This window comes from Mauremys reevesii, linkage group 16, assembly GCF_016161935.1.
Source record: "Mauremys reevesii isolate NIE-2019 linkage group 16, ASM1616193v1, whole genome shotgun sequence".
Classification (NCBI taxonomy): domain Eukaryota; kingdom Metazoa; phylum Chordata; order Testudines; family Geoemydidae; genus Mauremys; species Mauremys reevesii.
Genome location: NC_052638.1, coordinates 11,044,453 through 11,068,618, shown reverse-complemented (window position 1 = coordinate 11,068,618; position 24,166 = coordinate 11,044,453). Strand labels below are relative to the sequence as shown.

Below are 24,166 nucleotides of genomic sequence, written 5' to 3'. Positions count from 1 at the left end.
TCTGGGGCACCTGGCATTGGCCACTGTCGGAAGACAGGATACTGGGTTAGATGGACCTTTGGTCTGACCCATTATGGTTGCTCTTGTGTTCTTATGAGTTTGGGTTTCTGAGACGTAAACAAACAGAAAAACACTTTTCCTGCTACAGCAAATAGCATAGAATTTTCTAATGTAGCTTTTAGAAAAGTGAGAGTCATAGTACTATTAGTGCAATTTTATCTTTTGCTACTACAGTGACTATGTTAACATGATACCTTTTCCAGGACTGTTAAATGTTTGGTTACAATAAACAAGCTAATTAGCTGTTTCTCTGAAGAGAACTGCTAACAATAACAGAAAAGACATGATTAATAAAAGTTTCCAGTATTACAGGTTTTATTCCTTGATTAAAAATAGTCAGTGCTGCGTTCAGAAGTCAGTGGAGAAAAAATTAAATTTTAATTGTACTGAAACTGTATTCTTAAATGAGAGATAGTTACTTCCCCATAATTATTTTCTGAAGTGATACAACGTGATACAGTAGCATTCTGGAATACAGGTACCAACATGCAAACCTGGAGGTAATTCCCATATTCAAGAATTCTGAACTGTTGGACTGAGCATGGGGCACACATTATACTTGACCAAACCCTGCAAACAAAAGCTAAAGTAAAACAAAAAGGCTTTACAACCTCAACAAGTAGGCCCACACTCCCCAAAAGTACAGTAAAACAAAAACACACCACCACCTCCAAAACACAACAAAATACAGATTGCCACTGAGACAGCAAGGATTAAAATGCCTGGATACATTCAGATGAGCAGAGATGCTTTGGGGTTATCCAAAATAAATCTTTTGAGGGTCAACTGTTACATTACAATGGCTAGACTCTATAAGGAAAAGGCTTTTAAACTTAAACCTTATCCTCTCTACTACGCAAAAGGTAGGTTTTGAAAGCCTGCAATTCTTTAATTTTAACTAGGCACAATACATATGTTTTTAAAAGAATAATGCTGTCATTTCGACACAATATTAAAAAGACAAATGCTTCTGTGCTTCTATTAAAACTAGGCTTGGCAGAATTTGATTTGTATTTTTTATAATTTCAATGGATATACAGAAGTTTATTTTATCTACCATATATACTCGTTCGTAAGCCAAATATTTTTGGTAAAAAAGTGACACAAAGAGGTGGGGGTCAGCTTATAAATGGGTCTACACCAAAATTTGCTGATTTTAAAAACTCTATGGAATCATTGAATTGAATATCTAATACAGGGATTGGCAACCTTTGGCACGTGGCCCGCCAGGGTAAAAAGCCTGGCGTGCCGGGCCAGTTTGTTTAACTGCCGCGTCCGCAGGTTCAGCAGATCGCGGCTCCCACTGGCCGCGGTTCGCCGCTCCAGGCCAATGGGGGTGGCAGGAAACAGCGGCCAGCAAATCCCTCAGGCCGCGCTGCTTCCCGCCTGAAATATAGGGTCAACTTATGAAAGGGTCATACAGTTTTTGCTATTTTTACATTTTTACATGCTATTTTAGCATTTAAGGGGGCGGGGGGTCGGCTTATAAACGAATGGGCTAATGAATGAGTATATACGGTATTTAAATTTTTCACAGGAAACTATGGGGGGTGTCAATGACGGATATTGAGATTCAAAAACTTAAAAGCTTTAACACCACTAAAACGCAAACTATCAACTTCACAAGTCAAAGTGAATATCCTTAAATCAAACTGTAATAAGCTCTCAGACCATATTTTTCTTATGTTGCCTATCTGTAAATTCTGATCATCAGTGGAAATATTTTTGTTGGTTTCTGAGTGTACAGTGAAATCAGAATTTATGGATAAAAATCTAGTATTTCCAAGTCTAACTATAACACTGCATACATTTCACTAACAAATCATACTCACACAACTAAAATTGTGCTGTTTTCTCCCATATTTAGATACATTATATGCTTTCCAGATGGAAAATCACAAAAAATTGGTGAGGAAATTTATTTTCACTATTCTAAAATGGTATGAGAATACAGAATTACAAATAAAAACTACAAAAAGGGCTTCCTCTAATCTAAATGTAGACAATACAAAATTTACAAATAAATTGCAGCACTCCCCTTAAAGCACTTATACATGGCAAGGCCACCATGCTTGCCAAGTGGAATTCTGCCACACATCTGGGCAGCAGATTAGTGAGGAATAATCAGTGCTCTGCCCTACTCTGGAATAAGGTAGTACTCGAGAACAACAGTGCTTTGACTACTAGGAATAAAATTGACTAGGATGGCATTACGGTAGATAGCATTTTCTCTCAAGAAGTGGGGGGATGGGAAAGAGAAGGCAAGCAGCTCGGAAACACAGCAGAAAGATAACAAAGGGATAAACAAGAGACGAAGAATAACTGATGCAAGTGAAACAGGAGTTATCCCAAAACTGGTGCAGCATGGTTTTTTCCACCAAGAACACGGAGCACCAAGGTTCAAAGGCGAGCTATTACATATTGTTAGTCTGTTAGACTACCATTTCTGAATTGGTGAAGTGAACTCAGAAGCGCGTAGCAAGGGAGCACCCATTAGAAAGCACCCAATATTTGAAAGAAAAGAAAAGCAGCAACTATGGATGCTAGTAGGATCGAATAGGGGCAAGGAAAGGGTCAAAAACAAGCAACTCACTTCCTCTGCCCCTTTAACAATCATCCAATCCCTCAGCAACTCTTCAACCCCCCTTCTTCTTCCCATGTACAACTCGGCTCTGGAGGGCATGAAGCGATACTATATAGACCATGCAACCAGTTCCACCAAAACCAGGTTCACTTAGGAAAGCAGAAGGGAAGAGGATAGAACCCCTTACCTATCCATCCCTACAGAACAGCACAGAAAAACTGATGGCTGGAAAAGCAAGTTCAACTTTTTAGATTGCATGCGTTAGTTATTTTTCTCTCTCAATCCATTCATTTTGGTGTATTTAAATTTTACTACGTTCAGTTTGAGAAACTTGCAATTAATTTTTCACAAAGCAGGTCATGGGACTTTTTTTTTTTTTTAGCTTTTGTAGTTTGCAGATCAAAAAAGGTTGAGAGCCACTGTAATAAATGCCATGAAACAATTATTTTGTTCACCCTTTTAAACTAAAATGGTCATTTTATATAACACTTCTTCATGCCTCCCTGGAAATGTGCTTCAAACTTTTTTTTTGGGGGGGGGGGGGCAAGGAGCGGGGTGTGGGCTTCAGCCTTCATATACATTCAAATCCTTGGCTTTTCTGCTGAGACTGCCCAACAAGAGTGCCAATTAGTAACAATTCTGGTGATTGTGTCATTTGTAAAACTGCCCTAGGAAACGTGAGAGAAACTAAAATTTGTTTCACATAGGCCACAGAAACAAATCAATGTAAATGTTATAGTTTATGATGAAGAGAGAGACACAAACAGTTAAAAATTACCTGTTTTGCTTAGAATTCCAAATCTTATATATTGTTGAATACATGGTTAAATAAGGAACTTTCTGAAGGAAATTAAGCACATATTGAACACAGAATCTAATGTATGAATATTTATTCAATAAATGGTATGGTATTAAGACAAATTAATGCAAGTTATTCAATTTTTGTCTTTTGTACTTTTTGTAGCTATTTAGCTTTCATCACCCAATAACATTTTACAGCATCTTGCTTATTCTGCAAAGACGACAATCAGCTTCTAATGAGGAACATTCCCAACAATGGCTGGGAATTTTCTTTAGTGAATCAACAAAAGTAGTTATTTTTCACAAAACTGTCTTAGACACCAAGCTTTTTATACCTCAAATTCCTGAAAAATTTACTCTAGTCAAAATAATAAATTAGATTCATTTCAGTTTTGTATAGACAAGAGATGGACTGAGGAGAATTTCCCAACAGTTAGATACCATTAACAAATTTTTGGGGTGGATTGATTTCTTAAACTCCTATGCAGCACTTACCACTTCCTGACCGCCCCACCAACCATCCAATTCTTGACATTAAAATAAACTGACACGAGCTACACTACCCCAAAAAACAGTTTAAACTAAATGCACTTAATTGGGTCTTGATTTCCAGACAAGTTGAAGAAAGACAGAGAATGGAACAAAACGTTTATCCAGATTCTTCCATAAAGGAAGAAACGGACCTGCCTGTACATGATCTGTTGTATCTTCTGATACCTGTATCTTTAAGTTCAGCCAAAGCAAATGGAAATGCTAGTTTTCTTGTCCACTCTTATCTTCTCTACAAGCCTGGATCTTGGGGAAGCAGAGGAAATGTATGGATTTTCTACTTAGCCCAAACATCTGAAAATATAACCACCAGTAAGCAGGAGATATGATAATCCTTACATTGGCAAACACCTGTGGTTGGCATAATAACCCTCAGTACAAGAAAAGTTATTATGTTCCTATTTATCAGGCACAAAGTTTGTTGTGGTAAGATAATAAGCCAACCTGCTTGACTTTTTAGCTGAATATCTACTATGCATTGAATTGCTTATAACATGCAAGAGATCTTCATTTACTAAGGGCTGGGCTACACTGGGGGGGTGGGGTGGAACAGTCATCAGCATAACTACATCTCCCAGGAGTGTAAAACAATCCACACCCAATAGATGTAGCTATGCTGACCTAAACTCCACCGTAGACAGCGCTAGGTTGATTGAAGAATTCTTCCATCAACCTAGCTACCGTCTCTCGGGGAAGTGGATCAACTACAGTCCCACCCTGTCGCTGTAGTGTGTCTCTATACTGAAGATCTACAGTGCTACAGCTACAAGCATAGACAAAGCATTAGAGTTCTTTCCTTTAAAACGGTATATCCTCATCAGAGGTAATCCTTTTACTCTCCACATCAGTGGCATCCCTTTGCTACCAGCTTTGCTAATATTCAGTAGCTTTTACCATCAAAGGACACAAAGAGGAAGATTTTTGAAGCAGCCGAACAGTTAGACCTCCAGTTTCCACTGACAATCACTAGAAATTGAGTGCCTAAGTCTCCTAGGCTCCTTTAAAAATCCCCACCAAAATAAATGAACATATACCAATTAAAGCGTATCTGGTAAATCAGTCCAGTTCTAAGGCCCAATAATTATCCCACCGACTAGTGCAGGGGTAGGCAACCTATGGTACGCGAGATGATTTTCAGTGGCACTCACACGGCCCGGGTCCTGGCCACTGGTCCGGAGGGCTCTAATTTTAATTTAATTTTAAATGAAGCTTCTTAAACATTTTAAAAAACGTATTTGCTTTACATACAACAATAATTTAGTTATATATTATGGACTTATAGAAAGAGACCTTCTAAAAACGTTAAAATCTATCACTGGCATGCGAAACCTTAAATCAGAGTGAATAAATGAAGGTTCGGCACACCGCTTCTGAAAGGTTGCTGACCCCTGTACTACTGTATTCCAATACTCAATCTGGATGATAAAATAACTTAAGATGCTGTGACGTTATTGATATAAATGGGGACCATATAGAACATGGGTTGCAATCAAGGTCCTGTAGTGGCACCAAATCCTAAGTAAAGGGGGTCATATAAGGTGTCTAAGACCAGGTTCTGGGTTGCTGGTTATGATTATGCTGTCTGTATGTCTGAGTATCATTTTGTAGTTAAAGTTATAAGTATTGGCTCTGTAATGTCTATATTTTGTATTATGCTCTGCCTCTGGGAAGTGTCCCAGACAAAGCTGATGTTAGCCCGGCATAGCTGGCTTGATGGCCCATTAAAGGGCCATCAGCTACACAATTGACCCAAGGAGAGAAGGCAGACACGCCTTGTGACTCAGCAAAGTATGCAGGGACTGGCCCATGTGACTCCAGGCTCCATATTATTTTTGCTGTAAGTTTCCACCGTGAGGACAAAGGGATTCTTACACCTGGAAAAGTCTATATAAGGCTAATGCCTCATCTCCATCTTGTCTTCAATCCTGCTTCTGACCTCTGGAGGGACTTTGCCACAAACTGAAGCTCTACACCAGGGACTGAGGACCCATCCCAGTGGGGGATGTTCCAGAGACTTAATCTAAACCTGCAGTTTACTCCAGCACTGCTGCAAGCCTGAACTAAGAACTTTGCCATTACTGTATGTAATTGATTCCATTTAACCAATTCTACCTCTCATCTCTACCTTTTTCCCTTTGTAAATAAACCTTTAGATTTTAGATTCTAAAGGATTGGCAACAGCGTGATTTGTGGGTAAGATCTGATGTGTATATTGACCTGGGTCTGGGGCTTGGTCCTTTGGGATCGAGAGAACCTTTTTCTTTTATTGGGGTGTTGGTTTTCATAACCATTTATCCCCAGGACGAGTGCACTGGTGGTGATACTGGGAGACTGGAGTGTCTAAGGAAATTGCTTGTGTGACTTGTGGTTAGCCAGTGGGGTGAGACCAAAGTCCCTTTTGTCTGGCTGGTTTGGTTTGCCTTAGAGGTGGAAAAACCCCAGCCTGGGGCTGTAACTGCCCTGTTTGAGCAGTTGGTCCTGATTTGGCACTCTCAGTTGGGTCCCGCCAGAATCGCTCCGTCACAGATGCATTCCAATAATTTACAGAAAAATCATTTTAAGTTACCAAGGTTTTTAGTAGTAAGTGTCTAGATAACTCATAGGTTTGTACAATTCTTTTTAAAAGGTGGAGGTATTCTTTTAACTGAATTTCACAAAAAGAGCTAGACTCAGTCAAATCTTTAATGAGATGAAGCTTTTACTTCTCTCCTACATTGAAAAAAAATATGAAACACACACAACTCTGTCTAGTAAACAGAGGCCGAAGTGTGAACAAAGGAGAATCACAAAAAACCCAAAGATTGGATTTTCCCCCAAATCTATGCTGCAAGCACTTCAGGAACTATAGCAATCCATGCAACACTCATAAATCTTATAGCTGGCTCCCCACTATGAACGTTAACTCATACAATTATTCTATTTTCATTCTCACTTGGCAAATATTAGGAAGCTAGAAGCTGGTATTAGGAAATTTCAAGTCTTGCCTTTACAGCGTAGATGGCCGAGTTTAGACCACTAGAAAAAGATGAAACATATAAAATGCTATTGAATAAAGTGGTGATTCTACAACATGTAACAAAAGCTCGAGTTAAGGCAAAAGCAGTTTTACAAATTGCAGACAAAGTACTACAGGGACCTAAAAAAGGGTTGCTAGGAATGATATGAATCTCAGTAAGCATGGAGATGCTAAAAAAGTTGCTAACCTGAAGTTTTTGTTCTGAAAGTGTGTCAGTCTGCAATGACAACATTACTGCATTTATGCCTTATGCATAACTCTATAAAGACAAACTGCTGTCCTTGCACTGCTTCAGCTACTTAACAGCAACCCTACTGACCAACAGCTGCATCACAAAAAAGAAAAAAAAAAAAGAAAAAAATCTCTGGCTGCACCATTCCCTGATTCCCTTCTGGGCTGTGGGAGCTCCAGGGAAAGCAGGATAGGAGATTGACAAGTTCTGTCCAAGTCAATGGGAACTGAGTATCAAAGGATAGTTACCCCATACCACAAGTATCCAGAGCAGACCAAGAAAGAGAAAAAGGAGAAGCAATGAACATAAGAACATAAGAAAGGCCGTACCGGGTCAGACCAAAGGTCCATCTAGCCCAGTATCTGTCTACCGACAGTGGCCAATGCCAGGTGCCCCTGAGGGAGTGAACCTAACAGGCAATGATCAAGTGATCTCTCTCCTGCCATCCATCTCCATCCTCTGACGAACAGAGGCTAGGGACACCATTCTTACCCATCCTGGCTAATAGCCATTTATGGACTTAGCCACCATGAATTTATCCAAAACGAAACCAAGAATAAACCGGTTACTGCTCCCTGATTGTCTGCCACAGCCTTGGTACAGGTTAAAATAGTCTGGAGGAGGGAGTGGCAGTCCTTGAGTAGCAAAAAAGTATTAATTGTGAGCCCCTAACCTTTCTGAAATAATACTTTGGGCCCTCATGCTGGAGATTAGATATCATTGGATTAAATGGACTTGTCCAAATGTCACATAGGAAGTCTACAGTGCTGGGAACTGAACCTGGATTTCCTGAATTCTAGGTCAGTGGATCAATAAAATCATCCTATCAGAAAAATCTTTTATGAACGGGATTGTGCTCAAAGGGCCCAAGTGCCTTAAGCATACAAACCTTCTAAGCAAGCTCCAGATGTAAAGCGGGATGGACATGTAGTTACTACAGATCTGAATTGAAGGACTTTGAAAGCCCATTCTTAATCACAGTTCCTCCCTGGACTTCCAGCTAAGTAGAGCATATTAGATGTTCTGTGCGCTACTCAAAGGCAGTGATAATGTTATGACCACACAGACCTAAAGGTCTCCTTGTGAGGAGGCACACCATGGTAAGATGGCCCTTGGAGAATCCTACTGATTACCATCTGTTCTTTCACAAATGGGGTCAAACAGGGACAGTATTGTTGTAACACTCTGCTCAGGGCACCCAGAACTGCAAACCACTATGTTACCTCGTTCTGCTTCAACAAGGGAGAGCTTTACTGGCATTTAGACTGTACATCAGCTCCCTGTCACATTAAGTCTGCCCACCTCACTAAAAGTTCCAAGACACTGACATTCTTATCCTTGCCTTGCAGGTAACACTCAGTTCCAGAGTTCCCCAGAGATGCTTCTCTGCAGCGTCCAGTGACTCTCACTGGATACTCAAAGAATTATCAAGCCTGCTGCCTCCAAAGAGACAGTGCACACACCAACTGCTGGCTCGCTGAGGACCCATTCTTTATCTTAATATCTAGCACTAAGATGCTTTTGTAATAAGACAGGAATAAGTTTATTTATAAAGAACAGATTTAAGTAATACCAAGCAAGAATTGAATAAAGAAAAAGGTTACAAACAAAACAAAAAATAACACTTCTAGTACCTAAAACTTAATTCTATCAAGCTATGTCTCTGCCCAACACAGTTTCTCACCTTAAGTTACTAGCATCTCCAGCCTTTAGGAAAAAGGATCCAAGGTTCACAGAACCAGAGAGTGCCGTCCCCTTTGTCCCCTAAGTGATGGATAACTAAAATGTCTTTTTGCTCCCCTTATATTTCCCAGAGTCCATTGCCTTTGTCTCAGGAGCCAAGAAGACCTCAGGGATGTCAAACTCTGGTATGTTCCCCAGTGTGCTCACCATGTTGCTTCTCCCACTATTTGTTAGCTTGACTGCTTTGTTTACCTTTTTTGTAAATGGTCTTTCATGGTCTATGGCTTACAAAAAACTTAACCCAGATGGGCAAATCGACATTCCTTTTTCTAGAGCAGACTTGTTTGCCAAGTCTGCCCCCACAACATATTTTAGGAACATATTTCCAGCGCGCGCGCACACACACACCTATTTACACACCATCGGTATATACATCATGCAATGATATTCATGACCAGTGTGTCACCAGTTTTTATATAACTTACTCAATACAATAATATTGTATACCATCAGTTGATTCAATTACCCTCATACAAACTGTTGAAAAGACACAATAGGACAAAGTCTAGAGAAGGAATTTCTTAACACTATGTGACTGGCTCTTGGAAGAGCTAAAGCACATAAGAGGAGGCTATTCTACTTAGTCTTAAGTAATACAGAGGAGTTAGTTGTTCTACTACTGTTAATTCTTGAATTACATCCTAAGAGCTAATGTTAAAAAGAAACCCTGATGCCATGATACCAAACTTTTTAAAAGATTTCAAAAAAATAAAGAGGCTAGTAAAGAAGGCCCTAAGGTCAAATGAAGTAAAACCCTTAAATGAATGGAGGCTCAGTGGTTTGAGCATTGGCCTGCTAAACCCAGGGTTGTGAGTTCAATCCTTGAGGAGGCCACTTAGGGATCTGGGGCAAAAATTGGTCCTGCTAGTGAAGGCAGGGGGCTGGACTCGATGACCTTTCGAGGTCCCTTCCAGTTCTAGGAGATTGGTATATCTCCAATTATTACCTTAATTACCTATTACTTAAGGAAACACTAATAGTACCTCAGAAGGCACCTAACAAAAAAAGGGAACCCGGAAGACAAGCAATAAACAATATAGTTAATTAACAAGGCTTGAGAGGATATTCAAACAAAAAATTCTGAAAGAACTGTAACTCTAGGGAAGTCAAACAAATATAAGTTACAGCAGGCTATATGTAAGAGGGAAATTAAGAGGATAAAAATTGATTTAAGAGGAAATAGGTATAAAAACAAATTATTTAAATATACAAGAAGCAGGAAACCTGAAAAAAATTGAGGAGTCCACTAGATTACCAAAGGTTAACGAGCAGTTAAGGAAGATAAGGACATGTCTGAGAAACTAACTCATTTTTTGAATCAGTTTACCACAAAGGATGTCAGGGAAATACCTACTACAGACCTGACCTTTTTTGGCAATAAAGATGAGGTACTATAAGAGACTGAGGTGTCAGAAAAAGAGATGCTGGAACAGACTGATAATTTAAAAAGAAACAAGTCACCAGGCCTAGATGATACACCTCCAAGAGTTTTGAAGGAGCTCATGCATGAAGCAGCTGAGCTGCTAGCAAAAATATGAAACCCCATTTAAAAAGCCACCATACCAAAGGATTGGAGGATAGAAAAATATTCTAAATCTATTTTAAAAAGGTGCAATGGGTGATCTGGTGAATTACAGATCAGTAAGCTTTACATCAGTAAATTGGTTGGAAAAGTAATTAAAAAATGACTGAGTCTAACCAGCTTGATTTCAGCAAAGAAAAGTCTGTCAATAAAGTAGTGGATAAAGCAGAACTGGTTAACAATTTATTTATACTTTCAGCAGGACCTTGAGAAAGTCCCTCACAAGAAGCTGAAGAAACTAAGTTATGCATGAAAAACTGGGTAAGACAGAAAACAAAATAGGAATAAATGGTCAATTTACATCTTGGCAAAAGGTTAACAGCAGGGTGCCTCAATGCACCATACTCCACCCAGTGTTTAATATATTTATTAATGATCTCAACCGTGGCATAATTTGAAGAAGAGTGATAAATGTCAGAAGGACTTAAACTAGGTGAATGGCAGACAATGGCAATACTAATTAATGCAAAACGGAAGAAGAGATTTCAATTACTCAAACACTTTACAAGGGTCTAAAGTTACTATATGAACTCAAGAAAAGACACAGGCATCTTGGAGGCTGGCTGTGTGGAGGACCTCTGATCATGTGCAGCTGTCGTCAAAAAAAAACACAACAAGATGTTTAACTGCATAAGGAATGAAATGGAGATTAATATGGGGGAAAATATAAAGTTTTATGACTCAATGGCACAGCTTCCTCTGGAATATTGTGTGCAGTACTTGGTTGCCATACATCAAATACAGTGTTGTAAAATTAGAATAGGTTCAGAGAAGCATGACAAAAATGATTAGGGACAGAAAAACCTCACATGGATGGAGATGTGAGAGAGTAACTTTACAATAATAAAAGCATTTAAAATAATATCAGGGGCTTCTATTTTCTCTTTTACATAATAGAAAAACAAAAGGGATACTCAATGAAATTAAAAGGTAACATTCAAATTTGATAAAAGGAAATACTTCCTCACAATACAGACCACACTGCCATAGCATGTTGTTGATGTAAAAAACAATGCAATATTCAGAGACAGATTCAACTTACATAGATGATAAAAATATCCAGAGTTACAATAGTTAATGCTAGCAAAGGGAATCTGAAAAGAAATAAAACCTTGTTTAAACCAATCTCTAACTCATAGGGATGAGGATGAGACATTCATGTGGGCAGATTACCCTACATCTGCCTACTGTTGGGCTTCTTGAACCTTCCTGTGAAACATATGGTGATGGCCACTGTCAGACAGGACCCTGGACTAGGTGGGCCACAAGTCTGATCCACTGTGTAACTCCTACACTTCCTTTGAGCTTTTTATTTTTAGAAGATCGTTGAAAGATTTTGTTTTATGATCTTTAGGCTCTAGAGGCCAATTTTCTAGAACGTATATATCCTTGTAGGTACAAAATAACTCAAATTGCACATATCTGTCTGCGAAGATCTATCCCCCAGAGTCCCAATAACTATTAAGGAATGTGTTATCCTCAAAAAGGCCTCGTATGTCAGACTCCTATTCTGTGGATAAAGAACAGGATGCTAATTCATTTTCCCTGGACAACAAACTGGACTCAACTATGGAATTTTTTTTAAAGCTCCCTTAGAAAAGTGTTTATCTGGAGAATAAAATTACATGATTAAGAACAAAAACTGTTTATAGTCGGCAGTAATGCACTTACAAATCCTGAATAAACTATTTCTGGGACATTAGTTGGTTAACCAAACACTCTGAAACAGTAAAGAATTCTAGAATAAAAAGATTCCAGTATTTGTAAGTTTAACTTTATCTACATTCAGGATCTCAGAGTTATGCCTAGAATAATAATTAAATGACAGCTCCCTCAATAGCCTATATTTTATTCATATAATTAAAAACATGCCTTGCTGGCACAGCTCCAGTGATGAACAAACACACATTATGCCAATGCCTCAAGAGTTAAAGCTTACAAAAAACTGTTGCATGGAGCTACAGAAATCACATGTCTGAGTATAGAGACAGCTGAATATGTGCAAAAAAAAATCATAAAACTCCTTACAAAGTTATATAAAGAATAAATGAGACAACTAAACTACAATACTATAATGCCATTATGTGCTTTCTGTTGATGATAGAACACTTCTACCCTGTTTGCTTCTCTTCTCAACATGCTATGGGAGCAACTTCACTTTAAACCAAGTTCTGTATAGTACAAGCTTGATATCACACCCATGAATTCATGATTTGTCCCAAGTACAGTACAATACCATTCATCTTTTATTGGATGATCTTCTACTTCTAAATGGCCCTAAATGAAAAAATACAGAAGGAGACTTACATTTAGCCAAATATTCTGAAAGTTTACTATAAACTAACATGTAAAAAGCAAGTAGCATACAGTGATAAGATCAATTCTATTTGGCTTTGCAGTAGTATATACTAAATTCCTGCAAATCTGGTGGCTAAGTTTGCAGACAGTACAAAATTATTCAAGATTGTAACTTTTTGCAGTCAGCTTTGGAGTTAACTAAGGGATCTCACTAAACTGGGTGACTGGGCAACAAAATAGCAAATAAAATTCAGTGTTGATAAATGGAAAGTAATGCACTTGGAAAACATAATCCAAACAATACACACAAAATTAGCTGTTACCACTCAAGAAAGATCTTGGAGACATTGTGCATAGCTTCTGAAAACATCTATTCAATGTGCAGCAGCAGTCCAAAAAAACCAAACGCTAACAAAGTTAGGAGCGATTAGGAAAGGCATAGATAAGGCAATAAATATAATGCCACTATATACAGTCATGGTATGCCTATACCCGAAATACTGTGCGCAGTTCTGGTCACCCGATCTCAAAAAAGATACATTAGAATTGGAAAAAATACAGTGAAGAGCAACAAACATGATTAGGGGTATGGAACAGTTTCCATATGAGGAGAGATTAAAAGACTGGGATTGTTCTTAGAAAAAGATGACTGAGGGGAGGGATATCATAGAGATCTATAATACCATGAATGGTGTGGAGCAAGTGAATAAGGAAGTGTTATTTACCCTTACACAATACAAGAACCAGGGGTCACACAATTAAATTAATAGGATGCAGGTTTAAAACAAACCATAAGAAAGTACTTCCTCATATGATGTACAGTCAACCTGCTGGGAATGTTGTGAAGGCCAGAAGTATAACCGAGTTAAAAAAAATTAGATAAGATCACGGCAAATAGGTCCATCAATAGCTATTAGCCAAGATGTTCAGTCACAAACCTATGCTCAGGGTCTCCCTAAATCTCTGACTGCTGGAAGCTGGGACTGGACAACAGAGGATGGCTCACTTGATGAATTAACCTGTTCTGTGCATCACCTCTGAAGCATTTGGCACCGGCAACTGAGCTAGATGTACCACTGGTCTGACCTAGAATGGCCATTCTTAAGTTCTTAATTCACCCCTTTAAAAATTCATTCCAAGGAAACAAAGTTAAAAAAAAAATCAATCATGGAAGTAAATAAAATTGTTTATTTTTAGAATAGGCAAATACAGACTTCAGTTTGCTATGTCACAAGAAAAAATTCCTCATTCAATTATGAGCCAGAATCAATATTTTTCAGTAAGAGCCAAACTCAATTCAGCAGCCTTCCCGCTGCTCCCTGCCCAAAATGTGGTGTTGTTTTTTTTAAATCTTTTGCAGGCTTCCACAGTACAGCAGAATAGGTTTACAAAACACAAACATGATACAACTATCAACTTGAACTCCAGTTAATTTCAAAATACGAGTTAAAAGAAACTTCAGGTACTACATTTGACCCTGAGTAAGTCCTTTGAGAATTTGCAATCAGATTTTCCTATTTATACTGACATGGGAAAACTCAATAGGCCATTATGTAAAACTTTATGAAATATTTCCTTGTCTTTCAGTTGTTTTTAACGTTAGTAGTTACGTGAAACAAAAGAAGATTGAAAACAGATAGTGTGAGTTTTAAGTTGAGCAAGTCCCTTTAAGAACCTTTATAAAAAAAAGAGTGTTATTAGAAAACAATACTACAGAAAAATTACCCAGCCCCGGGGGGGAGTCCAAGAGTATATACACTGTCTGACCCAAAGCCCATGGTCAATGGAAAAGTCTCACTAACCACAATGGCTTTGGATCAGGCCCATATAGCCTACATAGTACAGAGAAACATATCCATTAAGCATTCTTCTTAAGTATTTTTCCTATCCAGTGAAACCATACATTAACCAAAACAAAAAAAACAGTAAGTTTATCACAGTGACCTCTCACACGCGTTTTCTGAGATGAAAGATATAACCTAAACACTAATAAAGTGCTACTGTGCCATTAAGGAATTTTGTCAGGGGGCAGGGATAGCTCAGTGGTTTGAGCATTGGCCTGTTAAGGATTGAATTCACAACCCTGGGTTTGAGGGGACTATTTAGGGATCTGGGGCAAAAATCTGTCTGGGGATTGGCCCTGCTTTGAGCAGGGGGTTGGAGGACTAGATGACCTCCTGAGGTCCCTTCCAACCCTAGTATTCTATGATCAACCATTTCAGAACAGCAGAACAGGCAAAGTCAGCAATGTATTTAAAGTAGTATTTATTCTTTATAATTTGCGATGGTAAAAGTCAAGCAAAAAATGTCCAGTGGACGAACAAGAGCAAATTCCTACACTTCATATCAATTGCCAACCTGAGCCCTGCCAAGGGAATGTGCTCAGTGAGACTAATGAAAATTTCTCTAAGATTACAAACCTTAACTAGCAAGTTATTTTAATGAAGTCCCAAAGGTGTGTCTACTGTATATTAAAAGCTAACAAATTTCAGTTGTGCCTAAACATTTTATTATGAAGAAGTGGGCTTCTGCCCTCCAAAATAAATGAAAGTTAATAGAAGGAAAGAACCAAGTATTACCTCACATACCTTTCCCCAAGAAATATAAAAAGTGTTTTAAAGTAAGTTACAATTAAAATTTATTTTTAACAATCCTTAGAGAAATTTAGCAGATTTCATCTTAATAATTTTCATCGGTATTTTTATAACTAACTCTACTACACATTGAACTGTGGAACATTAAGAATTTCAAATAATACACACAGTTTATATTAAAAGCCCACTGACACTGCACATAAAAAAATCTTTGAATTGCAACAATTTCCTTCTTACCTTGCCTGCCTCTCTTTCAAAGTCGACATATTCCCGGGTAGGTGTCTGTCGCTGCTCCCCCTGCCAGCTGGCCGGAAAAAACTGGAGAGACAGATTGGTTCCTGTGGCCACAAAAGCCTTTTAGAAAAATCAATACAAACAGGATCAGGGAGCAAGACATTACATAAATTATGCAGGCAGTCATTTATTTTTACATCAGTTTATGTCTTAAGCCAAGCAGCATAGAGAATACTTAAAGTCAAAAACATGCACTCATCATTTTTCTTAAGTATTAAGTTACAAACATCTGATTCCATTTTGACAACATTTGCCATTGGCTGCTTCGGATATAAAATACAACATGGAATCAATACTTTCTTTCAAATCAGTTTTTGCTGACATTAGAATCTGTTATTTCAGAATTCTGTCAAGAAATCCCATACCAACAACTCAGTACCAAAACCTACTAAAAAAGTGCTTACATGTTGTAAAAAGTAGTATTTTTCCCAGTTAGAAGAACTTTCAGAAGAAAGTGAACTGCAGAGACTTGTTACTGTGAGCACAGATTTTGAACAAAAAAATCCTATCTGTTTTTCACAGATATATAAATCCGGGAGGCATATTACCTGAGATCTAAAGACAAAAATGCAAGGAAAATATTTATTTACCCTTATTTTGCATGCTGACAGACAGGTGAGCGAACGCACCATCAATTTACCCCTCCATATACCGCATAATGTTATACTGTCAAGTTGTGAAATCTTGTTGCCACCATAGCTAGTGCGTGAGTGGGCAAACACTTCAGCGAAATCCAGATTAGTAGATGTTCCATGTATGAGAAATCTGTTGTATTCTTTCTCAAAAACTCTTGAAGGGACATTGACTTAACCTTATCAGAAATGAGAACCCTTGTATTCAAGTAAACCATGACCTTCAACTTCAACTGAAAATAAAGTTTCATTTTCATTCATAAGAAGTTTAGACTTATGCATATCACACAGGGGCGGCTCTAGCTTTTTTGCTGCCCCAAGCATGGCAGTCAGGCAGCCTTCGGCGGCTTGCCTGCGGGAGGTCCCCAGTTCCGCGGATTCGGCGGCTTGCCTGCGGGAGAGCTGCGGTACTGGCGGACCTCCTGCAGGTAAGCCGGCGAATCTGCGGGACCGGGGACCTCCCGCAGGCAAGCTGCCGAAGGCTGCCTGACTGCCACCCTCGCAGGGACCGGCAGGGCGCCCCCCGCGGCTTGCCACCCAGGCATGCGCTTGGAGTGCTGGTGCCTGGAGCCGCCACTGATATCACAGCAATTTAAACAGGGAAAGAGAGCTCCAACTTGCACAGCTGGGAGGGAGAAAACAATGTGGGTAGAAGTAGAATTCTGATTCACCGTTTCAGTTATGATATAGTACAGTGTTTAAATATGCACACACGGATACACACTTATACCAGAACATACTGTTAAAATATAGTTATATCAAATAGAATGTCTTACAATCAAATTTCTGGACTGGCTACCATTATTCACTTAAATTTAAAAGAATACTAAACCAGAAAACAGTTTATTCATAAAAAGTACATAAAAATATAGCTCAAAATAATCTGAATTTAGAGAGATGATTTACTGAGAGGAGCATAAAATGGATGTTTCCTCTAAGCAACGCAGAATTCAGCAACTTAGCGGTAATAAAAAAAAATCACTCTACTACACTATCACTTAAAATATAGTTCGCTCTGCGTCATTTTGTATAAGTCATTGTAGAAGAACAGTGTCATAGGACCAATATCTCTCACTTTGAAAATGAAACCTGCTTTGCCCTGACATTTTTGTAACAGAAGGAGACTAATATCCCGTGATTAGGTTTCATCTATTGACTTTCTCTTACAAGCAGTTTTTGAGCATTCCCATTAAGCCAACACAGACAGTCATTAAAATTGATGACAGCAGTCATTAGTATCAAAGTGATATTGTACAAATATATTAATCTGTTTAGAATACAAAACATACAAAGAAAAACATTTTAAATAGTATAAACGTGCAGTAAAAAGCTAGACAGAAGTGTAACTTAAGGATACACTCCAACAGCTTCAGGTAACATGTAAACCGTAAGAACTGAACTAGAGCAATTGTCATCAGAACTCTGGTGGAGATTCTTTGTATTACATTATTTTCCCAATTCGTAGTTTTTTGTTTGCTCATATGTAAATACAATATTTTGAAAAACAATTTTCTAGATTTAAAAACACTGTTCTGAATCAACAATGCAGTAACACCAACACCAAGCAGCTTTACTACCATCCTCTCAGCATTTTTAGCCTTTAAAAACTAAGGCTGTTATTAAAAACAAACATGCACACGCTAATACAAAACTCTGAAAGGGCTGACCAGCTGAATTTTGCAGCTTTCCAGACTGCACAAGTTTCTGATGGCCCATGGATGCTAGCTCTGCAGTAGTATATTCTATTTGGGGAAAAGTCACCCTAGCGTGAAGCACCAAGAGAAGAAATCCTTACATGTATCCAGGAAATCATAGAAAAGCTTGAAGGCGGGGAAAATAATAAAAAAGACGACTGAAAATATGAATGCATGCCAACTCCCACTGGAACTGTGCAGCCTTAGCCTGTATCTGGCCTATAGGCTATCTAAAAATACTGAGACTTATGTGAATTATCAGAAACATTGTGTTCCTCTCCCCAACCAATTACATTAGATCAATAGTTCACGTACAAAATCCAATAGCCCATCTAATGTATCATGTAAACGTGGCTGTTATTGCCATGTTTCCCCAACCATCTGTCTGTCTCTCTCACACACACTCACACACAATTGTGTGAAGGCTGGGGATGCCTCTCCTATTCTCCCTATCACCAGTAGGCATGTCTGACTACTATCGGTATGTACGTAAAAAAATCAGTGATGTATTGACCATCCATCATCATTAGTGTTTTGAAGGGAGCTAGCAAGTAGTCTACAGTCCCACAAACCCTGTTTCTGGCTTTCTGGTTGAGCTCTAGAAAGGAGAGAGAAGTGTCTGTCAATCCAGGGCTTTTCAAGTTATTCCCATGTCGATTAGATGTCAGCCATGGAAGGAACTCCTGTCTTCCATCCTCATCAGGATGTCATTCCCATGAGTCTGACTGCCATAAATAACAGAGCGAGTGGAAACCTGATGGTCGTGTAACATCTAAACCGATACTATGCAGTCACAACAAAGAGGAGGAACAGACCACCACATCAGCACACTGATACCAAGGTTATAGAGTGACTTCAAAAATTACAGACTTTCTGCAGGTCAGGCAGCCAGTGGTTGTTTTAGGTTGGATATGGCGCTTTAAAGCTCCATGTTTTTGTCAGTGTTCAACATTTTAAAAAAAAATTTCCATTTGAACTTAAAAGATTTACCATAAAAGATTTATAGGTGATTATAAAATATGTATACGCAAGAGACCAAGACTATTTAAATCTACCCAGAAAATATGCTTAACACAGGGTTTGGGGGGTTTAAAGTTTCAAAAGTAGTTTTATGGATCAATAGACTGTAAAGGTTATTGGTTACATTTATTTTTCTTTTCCAAAGGGCTTTTCATTACCTAATAGACTAGAAGAACTTGTTTAGAACCATTCAGGTTAACTGAGTATTTATGTACAGTAAGTGTCAGGGGAGTTATTTTACATGCACAACCACCACTTTTCGAAGATTACTGTGGCTGTAAGCAGGCTTTCTCCTCAACGTACGCAAAACAATATACCACTGATAATTTAAGACTACATCTCAGTAATGACTTTTTTTATTTTAAAAAATTGTTCATGACATAATCACTTTGGTCTGAAGTTAGAGAACTGTGACCTTTGTATGACGCATTTATGTCCCAACTCCATCTTTATATTACTCTGAGACTACTTCTGGACACAATGCCATCACAAGGCACAAACCTCCCTGTGTAGAGATGAGAATAAATTCTTTATCTGTAGCAAATCATCTACATAACTTTTTTTTACTGAATTAACTGGTTAGTTTTTAAAACTTTGATCTTACAGTACCCTCATTTTCTAAATGGATGCGTAACAAGCAATCAGTCTTACTGGACCAAACCAGATGTCTTAGGTCAAGAAAAAAAGAAGCTATTTCCTATTATAACAACAGACTGAAAAACTGTGTGTAACAGGCATCACCAGAGATTTTAAGGGGCAGAGTTGTGGCAGGGAGAGATGGCAGGCATAGAAATGAGACGGTGAAGAGACAGTAATTTCCCATTTTACAAAAATAACTCTTAACAAACCGTATTAGCTGTAACTAATTATAAACTTAGATCTGAAGTTTTCAGTGAAGTGCTCAGTTACAGATGTATACTGTGCATTGCCACCGGTCCAGGAACCTTAAAAGGTTAAAAATTTATGTTTTTCTCCATCCATAATTGTTTTCAACAGTAAACTTTTAAAAATATTAAAAATAATAATAATGCTCAATGACAATAATTTAAACAAGCCCAAGAGATTTGCTATGCAGGGGTCTGAATAATATCTACTTTTTTGTACAGATTCTCTATAAACCTTGCTCACTTACAATACACATTATAAAACATCCCCCTCTAGCTGTATTAGACAACTGTTGAAAACGGATGATAACTAGAATAATAGGAATCTGCTATATTAGAATACTCTTCTATTCACAAATTAAAGTAAATACAGTAACTTATTTTAATAATTTGTGTAAAGGTGTATTCCACCATGTACACTGTGCCTAAAAAAGTCCCTAGTTTTACTATGTAGTAATGTAGGTTTATGATAAGTAGATGGAAGTGTTTTATTAAGCCGAAATAAAAAAAAAAAAAGGTAAATCCTCCTATCACGTGAAATAAACCCTTAGTGAAGGGGAAAACTCTGCCACCATTTTCATTGTTTTAAATAAAATAAAACAAAACAAAAAAATCGGTGACTTTTCAATATGAATGTTTTAAGGAACTGTACAAATAACCACATCACTAACAAGCATGCTACAAGATACAGATCTTATTCGAGAAACATCAAGCAGAATTTTTTTGACTACATGGAGCCATATTAATCTTCTGTTTTACTTCATGGATCAGAGTGGTCTACTAGTACCATCACTAAGAAAAAAAATCAAATATTTAAAATTTTAAAGTTTAGTTTGAAACGTGCCTGATTTGGTTCAGAAAAGATTATTTACTCTACTTCAAAAAGCTTTCGGTGACTGCATTTTTTCCCCCATTTTAAATTTCACTATATCAAGGTTATTTACTAATTCATTTTAACCAAATGATAGGCTAGAATTCAGAATAATTTTATATTAGTCTTATTTATTCCTGGAAGTCACTACTTCCTAGACAAAGGAATTTAAAGTTGAAATAAGTAGCTTATAATTTCAACATATGCAACGGTGAAGGAAGAACTGCCAATATACTCTCACAGATCATTTTGTTGGCTATAAAATACTTTTTCACATACATAACACTACTTTTAAATCCTAATGTACAAGATACATATGTTTTTATTCCTCTAGTAATAGCAGAATTAGCTATTACTATTAGGCAAAAGAAGTTTTCTAAAATTAACTTTTATAGAAGCAAATACTGTTATATGGAGAATATTAAATGTTAATGAACATTTATCTTCCCTTTCTTTTCTAGAGCACAGATATAACTAAAGCTTTCCATAACTGGGTGCTTCACTTTAGAAGCACAACCACCGTATGTTCCAATGCAAGGCCCACTCCCTAGGGGGGCAGATAAGTAAATAATTGTTTAATCAACATTCAAGGTATTTATATTAAGGTACTTGTTTACAAAGTATCCCTTGATTTATTTAAAAATAAGTCATAGAATACGTATTATGAATCCTACATACTGAAACTGATAGTTTTTACAAAACATTTCTACAAAACATCCCTCAAACAGCATCCACTCTGCCCCACCCATCCATGAGAGTTTTAAATCAATGCCTTTAAGTGTTCCTCTTCCTTAGAGGTTTCAGAGTGGTAGCCGTGTTAGTCTGTATAAGCAAAAACAACGAGGTGTCCTTATGGCACCTTAAAGGCTAACAAACATTTGGGTGTAAGCTTTCGTAGGCTAAAGGTCTAAAACCCACTTCACCAGATGCATGGAGTGAAAAATAAAGTAAGCAGTATATATGTTCATGTGCTGTAATATATATACTGCTTACTGTATTTTTCACTCCATGCATCTGATAAAGTGGGTTTTAGCCCATGAAAGCTTATGCCCAAATAAATGTGTTAGTCTCTAAGGTGCCACAAAGACTCCTTGTTGTTTTTCCTCTTCCTCAAAGTATTTTAAAAGGTTACTATACGTTTTAGTTAAGCTGCTGGACAGAAAGACACATTTATTTCTTTAAAGAAGTGGCTGGATGGTTTAACTTCGGCTGCTTGGGTTTTAGTTTCCCTTTTTTATTCCCTATGCAGTGAAAACATGGTTGCCCAAACACTTTTGCTGGTAGCAACACCAGTTATTTAGACCGTGAAGTTTTATGCAGCCTAGAGAGGTGGGGGAGTTCAGGGTTTTTGCTAAGTTTTGCGATTAAGTGCCTGGCCGCGACCCCAGCGGGCAGTTTGCTGAACCCAGCTCTCGCCCCCTGTGCGCGCTGGAGCGGGGCAGACGAGGAGGAAGTCGCTCCTGCCGCTGAAGCGTTCAGCATCCGCAGCTTTGTTTGGCAAGCGGCAGCCGCTAGGCAGCGAGCTGGGTGCCCGGGCTCCGCACAGTTCCGGGTTGTTCTCGCGCGTGACGGGTCGGTGCCGCGCCGCGCCGCGGGGGGCCCCGCCAGGCGAGCGGCCCAGGTGGGTTTCGGGGTGGGTGGGGGTGGGGTGGATGCTGGAGGCGCAGCACTTACGATCTCGGAGCGGCCGTCCCGGCAGGCGTTCTGGAACCGGGCCTGCCGCTCCTCGTGGGGTCTGTCCCTGAAGCCGGTGTATTTAATCTGCGAGGAACAGGAGGCAAATCAGAGGCGGAATCCCGCCCGCCCGGGCGCGAGAGATAAGGGGCGATACGGCACCGCAGGCGGGCGGGCGCTGCCCGGCGGGACAGGGCTCGGGCGCCGCTGCGGTGGGGAGGTGCGGGCGCTGCCCGGCGGGACGGGGCTCGGGGAGCGCCAGGGGTCCCCTCACCTCGCACTCGCGGCTCAGCTTCCTGAAGAACTCCTCGTTCTCGAACTTGCTCCGCTGGTCGGGGACAACCCGCGGCATGGTGGGGCCGCCGCCGCCGCCGCCTCCCCGCGGAGTCCCGCGCCCCGGCGGCTCGCCCCGCTGCCCCTTTGTTCGGCCCCCTCCCCCGGCCGCGCCGCCGCCGCCTCGCGCCCAGTGCAGCAGCAGCAGCAACCGCCAGAGCTCGCGCCGCTGCCGCCGCCGCGCGTCTCGAGCCCCCTCCCCCCCGACTTCCTCCCCGGCTCGTAAACTCCGGCCAAACAGCCGCACCATTCACAACTCCGGGGCTGATGCTGCCGCGCATGCGCGGCGCGAGCCGGGGGCTCGAGCTGCCGCCCCTCCCTGGCAGGCGCTGGGCGGGCGTGAGTCACCGCCCCCGCGTGGACCTCGGCAGCGGGGCGGCCGCCCCTCGCTCAGCCCGTCTCGCCGGCTTCCGGCTGAGCCCCCGCAGGGCGGGCGAGACCGCCCCCCGCCTCCGGGCCCCGACACGCTCCTGGCCGTGGAACCCCGCGGGGATCGGTCACGCGCCGCTACCCCGCGGGACACGGCGCCTCGGGGCTGGGCAGCGCTCTGGGCGGGCTTGGCTGCCCCACGCCAGCCCCCGCGGGGGCTCCGGGAGTTCAGACAGGCTCAGGTGCTGGGAGGGGGGAGGTGTTAATTACCCCCCCCCTTTGTTTGTTGTGTCCCGCCCAGGCAAGAGCAGCGCGTCTGCCTGCTGCCAGATCTGGTCCCGCTCCCCGGAGGAAAGGCGCTTCGGTGACTTGTAACAGCAACGGATTAAAACAAAGCAGCGAGAGTGATTGTTAGATTGATGGTCGGGCCCTCATGTAATCAAAGGGTGCCTGAGAATGTACCTCAGAGCTCCCTAACTTTTCTGCTAGTGGAATATTTTGAAGGCGCACTAAGATTTTCCTGTGACTAAGAGGAGGATGCTATCTTTGCCGTTACTGATGGGGTGGGATCCACACCGGTACTTGGTACTTAGGTGCTTAAACCCCACTTTTCCCTGCCCCTTGATCCACAGAACTCCTGCTGAATCCTGGGGGTGCCTAAACGCGCAGCCTAAGTTTCTGCCTCTGGGCACATGCTCTGCCGCCTCCTTCTAGGCATCGGGAGACCAATCTCCCACCTAAGGGCAGGTCTACACTACAGCCTGGAGGGACACTGAGATCCATCCACCAGCGGTCGATTTAGCAGGTCTGGCGAAGACCCGCCAAATCGACAGCAGATCGCTCTTTGGTCGATCCCTGAACTCTATCCCTGACCAGAAGAGTAAGGTAAGTCGACTGGAGATTTTCTCCCATTGACCCCCCACAATGTAGACCCCA

At 40.3% G+C, this 24,166-nt stretch overlaps 1 protein-coding gene across 6 annotated transcripts in view; it reads right to left on the bottom strand.

Annotated features, from left to right (window-relative positions):
- Positions 1-22,951, bottom strand: part of CBFB (core-binding factor subunit beta) — a 64,879-nt gene extending 41,928 nt beyond the window's left edge. For 3 of the 6 annotated variants that reach the window (XM_039503229.1, XM_039503226.1, XM_039503227.1), the window contains exons 1-3: positions 17,743-17,766; positions 16,158-16,308; positions 15,697-15,813 (exon numbers count right to left, since the gene is read on the bottom strand). In XM_039503229.1, coding sequence (XP_039359163.1) covers positions 15,697-15,813; positions 16,158-16,308; positions 17,743-17,765 — 291 coding nt within the window. In that variant the 5' untranslated portion in view covers position 17,766. Of the gene's footprint in view, positions 1-15,696; positions 15,814-16,157; positions 16,309-17,742; positions 17,767-22,528; positions 22,616-22,802 lie in introns of those variants that run through there. The other 3 variants (XM_039503230.1, XM_039503228.1, XM_039503231.1) reach the window with 2 other exon arrangements.
- Positions 22,952-24,166: the final 1,215 nt, after the last annotated feature.